Source organism: Ambystoma mexicanum, chromosome 12 (genome assembly GCF_040938575.1).
Source record: "Ambystoma mexicanum isolate Mex_15411 chromosome 12, UKY_AmexF1_1, whole genome shotgun sequence".
Classification (NCBI taxonomy): domain Eukaryota; kingdom Metazoa; phylum Chordata; class Amphibia; order Caudata; family Ambystomatidae; genus Ambystoma; species Ambystoma mexicanum.
In genome coordinates this window covers 878,731,854-878,741,035 of record NC_090936.1, presented here as the reverse complement: position 1 = coordinate 878,741,035, position 9,182 = coordinate 878,731,854, and the positions used below count along the sequence as shown (strand labels likewise).

The following is a 9,182-nucleotide window of genomic DNA, read 5'->3' as shown; positions in this document are numbered from 1 at the left end:
TGGAGGGGCACGGCCGAGAGACGAAACGAGTGTGTTGCATGTATGGCACTAGATACGAGAGCGAGACCGAAGTGAAGTAGACACGTGCATTTCGGGTTAGGCTGACCTGACCAGGTGCAAGGCACAGAGCACAAGCCCACAACAAGGGGAAGGGGTCGTTGCACTGCCTTCGTGGGCGGCCTGAGTGTGCAGCCAGGTGAATGAGATGGGTCTCATGGCTGCGCATGCGAGGAGACTGAGACCTAGGGTTGTGTGGCTCGACCAGCTCTGACATGCCCGGACAGGAACAGGCGCGTGCGGGTCAGACTCTTAGGCCATACCCATTGTTATACTTGAAATGCAGCTGCTTGCCCCATAAGAAAATCCTGTCAGATTATCCTAAAGCCGGTGTACCGTAGAGTGTGTCGGTCTACGCCCCTTGCCGCAATTCAAGTCAACATAAGAAATGCTAACACTAATGTTCTTGGGAAAGCACCAGAAGAGGAAGTGGTACAGGACTGCAAGGCAGGGGGCGGAGCGGAGTCTCAGAGAAACTTTATAACGAGGCCAGGTGGCGGTGTCTCTGGTCAGAGAACCGCGTCGCTGCACTTGTCCACGCCTGAGGCAAGCATGCGTCCCCTCCTGACGGTGCTCCTGGGGCTCGCGCTCGCCCTCCCGGCAGCGCGCGGGAAGGTGTTCGAGCGCTGTGAGCTGGCCCGCACCCTCAGGGCAATGGGGCTCGACGGATACCGCGGATACAGCCTCCCGAACTGTAAGTGCGCGCGCAGCCAGAAACGCGCCAGCCGAATGGCGGTCCCAAAGACGCCTACTCGCATTTTCATTTACAAACATTGTAATTTTAAATCAAAACCTTCCTGAACTTTCTATATTTCATGTATTTCCTTTTTCTTCACAAAATCCAGTTTCTGTCGCTTGCCGTGTGCACCTCACGTGCAAGACCCTCAGGAACCTAGTCTCACACAAAACTTCCACGAAATGTAGTTTTGGGGATAGACTACAATAATAAATCATAAAATCCCATGCCTTCAATTGTGACAGTCAGTTAATTTTGTGGAGGTCTAAATACATCCATGCTTAAAAGTGTGGTTGAGTAATTGCCGCTATATCATAATCATGCTTTCTAATCCGTGCATTCTTTTATCTATCAATAATGTAACTTTGTAGTGAATCCATGTGGGGACTCTCGTCTAGACGTAGCTTGTGCAGGCATTCCCCTAAGCACCGTTCATAGACAGAACAGAAATTGAAGAATTGCAATGCAGAAGGAGTTGCAATTAATCCCTAGGTTACCTGGGGGCAACCAGACGTGGACTCCCTGCTCACTGTGCTTAGAGAGGCTCAGCTTCACCTCACTGATGATGCCCAACAAGGCTGAAACACGTGTATGGGGTTGCTGTTGGTACTCTTGTTCAGAGAGGAATTTCCATAGCATTTCAGTGCTGGACTGCCCTTGTGGGCGGGACAAAGACTGATATGCAAATGGGTATTTCCCATCTGTGAAGGTACAGTGAGCAAAAAGCAATGGCTGCGAACTCTCAATGTGGTTAATAACCACTGAACAGGTTATCAAGCCTTGTTCTTTCGAGAGAGGGGCACCTGGTACCTTTTTTGTATTTTTGAAAGGAACTAGGGGTTGGTCACCCTGAGTTACCTGGGGCCAACCAGACGTGGTCTCCCTGCTCACTGTGCTCAGAGAGACAAAGCTTCACCTCACTGATGAGACCCAACAAGGCTGAAACACGTGTATGGGGTTGCTGATGGTACTCTTGTTCAGAGAGGAATTGCCATAGCATTTTGGTGCTGGACTGCCCTGTGGGCGGGACAAAGACTGATATGCAAATGGATATTTCCCATCTGTGAAAGATACAGTGAGCTAAAGTGTGGCTGCGAACTCTCAATGTGGTTAATAACCACTGAACAGGTTATCATGCCTTGTTCTTTGGAGAGAGGGGCGTCTGCTACCTTTTTTGTAATCACATAACCATGGAGGAATTAAAGACACAAAATTGGTGCAAGAATAAAAAGGAATTCCAGGTGTTAATGCTGACACCCGAATTGTGGATTGATTTTGAACTCTTAACATTCAGTTAATAAGTGTTCAGAAAGCGACTGCCCCCGTGAAGCACGAGCCAGCAGCTCTAAAAGCTATCTGGCAAATCAGATAAACGCCACTTGAGGGGCAAACGAATGTGGAGTCATTGGATTGTTTTCCGGAGAAGTTGTGAAATACTTGGGAATGAAATAATTATATAAGGAGTGGAATGGATGTGTTTTTTTTTATTGGAGATGTGCCCCAATTAAGCAAAGTGCACTAAAATGACAAAGCACATCACATTATGATATAAGGCTGCACATACTTATGTTACCCAATACTGTGGACCAGAGTTTGTAACCCCTTAAATGCATCATCAGTGAGTGCAGTCATTGGGTGGTCGGTCATTTTTTAGAAAAAATAATGTCGAATGACAATTTTTTCGAAAAAAGGATGTCGAAAAAAAAAATGTCGAATTCGGTTTTTTAAAATTATATATTTATTTTGGGGTTCGGGATAAAAAAAATGGGTAAAACAAAAAAAATAAAAAATGGGGGTTTGGGGGGGAACCCCCCCATTTCGAAAAAAAATTGCATTAAAAAAAAATTCGACATTTTTCTTTCGACTTTTTTTTTCTCGAAAAAATGACTTTCGACATTATTGGTTTCGAAATTTTCACTATAAACCCAGTCATTGCATATAAAGTGTAGGCAGTGGTGGACAGTGAATTTTATAATTGGAAGGGCATCAATATTTCCTATGAATGGATGCGAGTGATCCCCGACTAACTTGAGGGGCGGGGTAGCGGCTTCAGGTGGGTTCTCCTCCCGAAAAATGTTTTAAAGGGTTAAAATGATATGTTTTACCAAACATTGTCTGTGAAAAAGTGGCTAAGAAGACACAAAGTTCAACGTCGATTTTACATGGTAACATGAAAAAATGAAAAAAATCCAACAGGAGCCATGTCACCAACAGACCTACGTTCCAATGCATTTTCAGGATGCCTTGGACCGCAATATATGCTAGTATTCTCCCAGGGTAAAAAAAAATCTCATGCTGGCTGCCAGGGCCGACCCTACGAATTGTGGAGCCAAGTGCAGCAAATTAATTGCGGGGGCCCTTAATTTGCATATGATATCACTCCAACCTGAACTCGGAAAGGTGAAACTTGAGGGGATTGGAATCCGTGGCCAGCAGTTTAAACACTGATCTAAGCAGTAGGCACATTCATCTAATTGCTATCATTGCTGCATGCATATTTATTTATGGCACACTAAGTATAAAAGTACTTTCTTGTCGTCCACCTTCCCCTTTACCCCAACACACATAGACACTTTTTTTTTTATGATAGACTGTGTGCTATACAAGATTCAATAACATGGTATCACAGGGCATAGCAAAACGTTTCACTAATTTTTTGTTGGGCAGTACTGGATGGCCATGGCACTTTGGTGACTGCAGCAAAATGATAACAAAGTTAATGATCTCTCTGCTGAGGCCAGTCCTCTATACTACAAGGGATTATATTATTTGCCCAGGATCACACACTGTGGTTAAAAAATGAAGCTACGATTTTAACCTAGGCACAGTTTAACCACTTGAACACATACCTTCCAAGCTCCACTTCGCACAAATATATAAAGTTTGGATTTCAAGATCTACAATAATGTCTTGTAGCGCAGAGCTCTCAAGTTTCCCATGGCTATGCATGAGAATGCCTTCCAGATTTCCCTGGAATTCTGGGACTTTAAGTTTTCCTGAATTTCAAACGGGAGAGAAAAAAGTACACGTCCCAGAATCCAAATGGAAAAAAACAGGTGGCCCTGAAACATGTCAGAGCTCAGATAGTTTAGGGAATCATGTTAAAGCAAAAGAATATTGTGGGTGCTTTTTTTCCACATCCTGAATGGAAAGCTAGAAGGCCAACAATGCAAAATATTACAAACCTGAACATTATTTTTGTTTTTAGACCACTACTTCTACAAAGGTTCCTTTTGTCACAAACTTCCAGCAGGCTGTTGTGCAAGGTGTTAAGAGCATTTGCCTCTTCATATAAAGCAACCCTTTTTTTTAAATGTCAGACATCAGGGAAAACCTTTAAAAGGGGAGCTACATTTTAAGTGAACACCTTCTGCTAAGGTAATGAGCCCATCAGTGTCAAATAAAGGTTGTGCTGGATAAGAGAAAGGGGCAATGTTGCAGGTAATTAATAAGCCACAGGCATCCTAGCTCAGGACGCTGCGTGTGGTCTTACATAAGAATGGGAATCAGCCTGAGCTTTGAAACTGCAGCGACTGGGATTGGAACCCTCCTTGGCCCGGCCTAGCTTTATTCACAATGAAAACACACATAAGAACTAAAGTCCCGCCCTCTTTTGATGTGCGTTTCCATTGTGAATGAAGCCAGGCCTGGCCAAGAAGGGTCATACAGTTACTTGATGACTGACTCCGCCACTGACTACAGTGCTGGAGATTCACAGAGGCTGACCTCCCTCCTCCCAGGGAAAAAAGGGTGTCAACCTCTCTGCGGGACCCCATGAGTGCGAGGTCAAGTGCAGCTGCACATGCTGCACTTGTCTTAGCGCCGGCCATGCTGGCTGTACCCAAACAAGTCCATACTGACTGCACAAATATAGGCTACTATGCCCACAAAATAACACTACTCATGATGGATTTTCCTATAATGCCAGTAAAAATGTTATGCCACTGCAAGAAAACGTGTTAATACTACCTTTACCAATGCAGGCCAGTATGCCCACATAGGAACATTCATTGTATTGGCTTTGACCATAATGCCAATACAAATGCCATTCCTCTGTTAGAAGAGATGACTGTACTGGCTGTGCCAATGAAGTCTTGTGTGCCCACATATGAACACTAATCATGTTGTATTTTCCAATAATGTCTATACCACTGTAAGAAACCATGTCCATACTGGCCGCATTATTGCAGGCCAGTATGCCCACATAAGTAAGTAAGTAAGTGCACTCATGTTTTCTTTTCCCATAATGCCAATAAAAAAAAACATGCCACTGTAAGAAAATATGCCAATGCTGGATGCAGCAGTGGAGGTCTGCAGCCCCATAAATTGGGGCAAACTAGGGAATGGAGTCCTTGGCTTTGCTGCCATTATCTTTGCATCTTGACTCCCACTGCAGCAATTATCACTCCCCCTGCTGGCACAAACAGACACACAAACACACTTCGCTCACACCCGCACATATTGTGTATGAATTCTCTTCGCCCGAACATCTGAGAAACAGTCCACACCATTTTGTTCAAAATCAAACTAAAAGGCCCCTCCTCGCCACAGAGTTACCCTCTTAACCTACCTTTCATCTGCCTTCTAGCTAACATTTTTGTCTCGCTTCTACCCTGCCTATGTCCCTCACTTTCTAATGCCGCCACTATAGCAGTTCATCCATCGTGGTCACACCCTTAACAGAGCTGGCCCTACCGCCTACCTGCACTTAAAAATGTCTAATGTCGGTTGTCCTTAATCTATGAATGGAATGTCCACCCATGTATTGTCACCGTTGACTGTTCCATTTACTCCCCACCACAACCTATTTATTCAGAATGTCACTCGAACTCACTCCATTGTAAGAATTTCGCTGCTTCCCGTTAAATCTGTTTTCTTATGTATTTTATGTTATTTTGTGATCAAAAGAGCATTGATCCTCCCAGCATAAATAGATAAATAAACATACATACTGCTGCACTCATTCATAGGCACAAACATTTGCACATGGAAACCTTCAAACATAGACACATTTGCATGCGTACATCCACAGACACAAAAAGTCTTTGCATGCATGCACACACATACAGTAAGCACATCAGTTATTTTAACTCTCTTTTTTAGATAAAAAAAAGAAAAGCAATAGATTCCAAAGTGATAGCTAAGCATATGAACTTCACTTGCAGGAATTTGTTTCACTGCATGAGAAACGGCCTTGTGATAGAAGATGCAAACTCTATATCGCCTAAACTTCGTAAACCTGAAGTTTCATTAATACAGTGCTCTCATGCTTCTGAGGGATGTGATTCTAGCGCTTCATATTCCTATCTTGTTGTTCTCTGGCCCTGCCTCCCACAGCCCACCTTCTATAGGTCTGCCATTGGTTGATAGACACCACCTCACGTGTGAATGGCCTACAAGAAATCCACCGTTGCAATATCAAGCCTTCTTCATGAGTGTCTTCAAAGTCTGTCTTGTGTTTTGAGGGGCATATTCCCACTGTCACCCTTTTGGCCTGGAACTCAGTCGAATAGGCAGACACCGTAGTGATTCCTGAGTGTTGCTGCTCACCCATTCAAGCTCTCACCCAACTGGAATGGGAAATCTGGACTTTACAGGAATGTTGGGGATTTTCCAGCTAAAAATGCATCCCTATCTCACTTACCACTTAAAAAAACAATCAACCAAGTCTTGATTTTGGGCACAGGACACCCTGGCTGTATTCATTCGTACGGACAAATAGTCACCTGTGGACACATTCACATGCGCGCACTTACAGGTACACAAATTGCCTGATTCATAGAAGCGTTCTATAATGGTGCAATCCCATAGAACAACGTTTCATGAATCAGGCCTAAGTGTTTTCTTAACAGTCATTCAGGCTTGCTTCCTCGCCACCCACCACATGCTGACCCAGGAGGCTGGCACCATGGCACTCTCCTGTCAGTCAGCTGGGGCAACCCACATCTAGATTGTTTATTTTGTATTTTTGTATTTTATTGAATTTACATAGCGCTTTAATCCAAAGTGCTTTACACGAGGAACAAGAAAATATACAACAAGCATAAAATGGCAATTGAATCGCAACCAGAAAACAGTACAAGGAACAATTTACAATATTGCTGAGGTAAGGTGATAGTAGAGAGGGACCGAGATGTGAGAGGGAAAGGGAGGTCGGAGTGGAGGTAGAAGCAGAAGTAAGAGAGGAGGCGAGAAGGTGTGAGGGAGAAGAATGGAAAGCATAAGACTAGAAAATAGCAGGAGGTAGGGTAGGAGGGAGTAGAGAGGAAGGAGAGGGTGAGGAAGTATAGAAGTAAGAGAGGGAGTAAGAGGTGAGGGATGAGGTAGTGGCAGAAATAGGCGAGGTAGGGAGGGGAATGGAACAGATAGATTTTAGAGAAGAGCGGAAGGAAGGGTATGAGGGAGAAGAGTGGCGGGGAGTGGGAGGCGGTTCCAGTGGAAAGGAGCAAGGAGTTGGAAAGAGCAGAAGCAGGAAGGGGCGCAAGGTGGTGGAGGAGGAGAGAGTAGGAAAAGGTCAGCATAGCGGAGAGGACGAGAAGGGGTATAGAAAGTGAGAAGGGAGGATAGGTAGGGGGGGCAAGACCATAGAGGGATTTGAAGACAAGACAGAGGAACTTGCATTTGAGCTAAGAGTGAAATGAGAGCCAGCCTAGAGAGGTGAGTCAAGAGGTGAGAGAAGGCAGAGGGAGCGGATGGCAGAGTAGTAGACAGATTTGAGTGGGGAGAGGTGAGAGGAGGGGAGTCCAAAGAAAAGGGAGGGAGAGTAGAAAAGTCTGGAGAAGATGAGGGAGGTAATTAAGAGTTTAGTAGCGTGAAAGGTTGGGAAGGGTCGAATTTTACGAATGTTGTAAAGGTGAAAGCGGCAAGACCTGGCAGTAAGAGTGGAGGGGCAAGACCTCAAACACCCCGCCGGCATCCCATTACAAAGGCCTACAGCATCTTCGAAGGTGGTATCCACAGAACTCAAAAACCTAAAGTAAAAGACCTAGCAGGGGATGAGCCCCTGCCTGGCACCAGTCCCCACCAGCATGAAGCCCAGCAGAGTGAAATGATGTAAAGATGCAAGCTTAGAATTTAAATCTATACATCTTTCACCTCAAACAAAGGGGATGGCGCCAATGCGCGCCAGCCTACTTGTCCCCAGTGAGTGTAGACATTTAGTGAGGTCTACTTAAACACATCCACTGATCTGCTGAGCAAGAGTTGCACCTGGAAAAAATCTGGGGCTACGCTAATGTCGGCACTGTATGGACTCGGGGCTAGCTAGCCTTTTGGTTGCAGCCCTAGAGCTTCTATCCGGGGCTACAACCAAAAGACCCAGGGCTATAGTCCCCCCAGTCCCTCCTAGCAGCGCCTCTGGACTTAAGCCAGAAATATGGAATTGTGAAGTGGTGAGTCAATAACTGGAGCACAGAGTATACAGAAAACTTCTCACATGCAGTTATGGGGAGATGATGGTGCAGTGGTCAGGTAAGGGCGCAGGATCTGCAGGGCCAACTGTTCGCTGCCTGGTTCACATGTCAGATGGGTTTCTGATCCCTGGTGTGGATATTGATTTGGGGAGGAGATCAAAGGGGGCATTAATGGAAAGGATGAAGTGGATTCTAATGCCATTGAAGGAGAACTGAGCAGATCTAAAGGTGCATGGAGAGGGGTTTGCTAGTGAGGGAAATGTAGTGATGGGGTACAAAAATGAGCAGCTCTTCAGTGGGTGCAGAAGAAGTGGAATGCAGAAAAGAGAGAATTGTGCAAAGAGTTTAAGATTGGTGCCATAGATAATAGGGTCATTGGGTATGAAGATGTAGCAACGTTTTGTCAGTATGAGTTCATTCGTCTATGAGGAAGAACTACATGTATACATTGAATCTGTTAGACTATAATGTGGGTAAGATGGAGTTGCAACACTTCAGAGGAAGCTTTTGCTGAGTAGAAGGGGTGCCAGATTTGGTCTCTTGTTTTGCATCAGTTTTTGTTTTTAGGAAAGATAATAGGGTTAATGTAGGGATATTTGGATGGACAGACTAGCTTGGGCAATGGAAGAGGGTAGAGAGTTGCTGTAGCTCCGTTGGCACATGTTTATAAGCTTAGCAATATGAACGGGGCGCTTCACAAGAGGGCTGGAATCTGAGAACGGCGATGTATCAAGGACATTTCATTGTGTCAAATGCTATGAGGTTTAATCTGCATAGCAGTGAGCCGGGTGAGCATTTTATGTAAGCGTAGACATGTCACATTCGAGCAGCCTTTTAACGTACTAGCCTGCCTGTGATGGACAGTGTCGTCTCTCCCAAGTCTCCTTTGGAAGTCAATATTCTCAGTTACAAAGAAGTGGTGTGAAGGGCTACAAAGCTTTATTATTAAAATTCAAACCCTGAGTGGGCCTTGTGAG

At 44.9% G+C, this 9,182-nt stretch overlaps 1 protein-coding gene across 1 annotated transcript in view; it reads left to right on the top strand.

Annotated features, from left to right (window-relative positions):
* The first annotated feature begins 538 nt into the window (after positions 1-538).
* The window catches only part of LYZ (lysozyme), a 190,613-nt gene continuing 181,969 nt past the window's right edge, over positions 539-9,182 (top strand). The window contains exon 1 of the mRNA XM_069629364.1: positions 539-751. Within this exon, the coding sequence (XP_069485465.1) occupies positions 610-751 (142 nt within the window). The 5' untranslated portion in view covers positions 539-609. The remainder of the gene's footprint in view (positions 752-9,182) is intronic.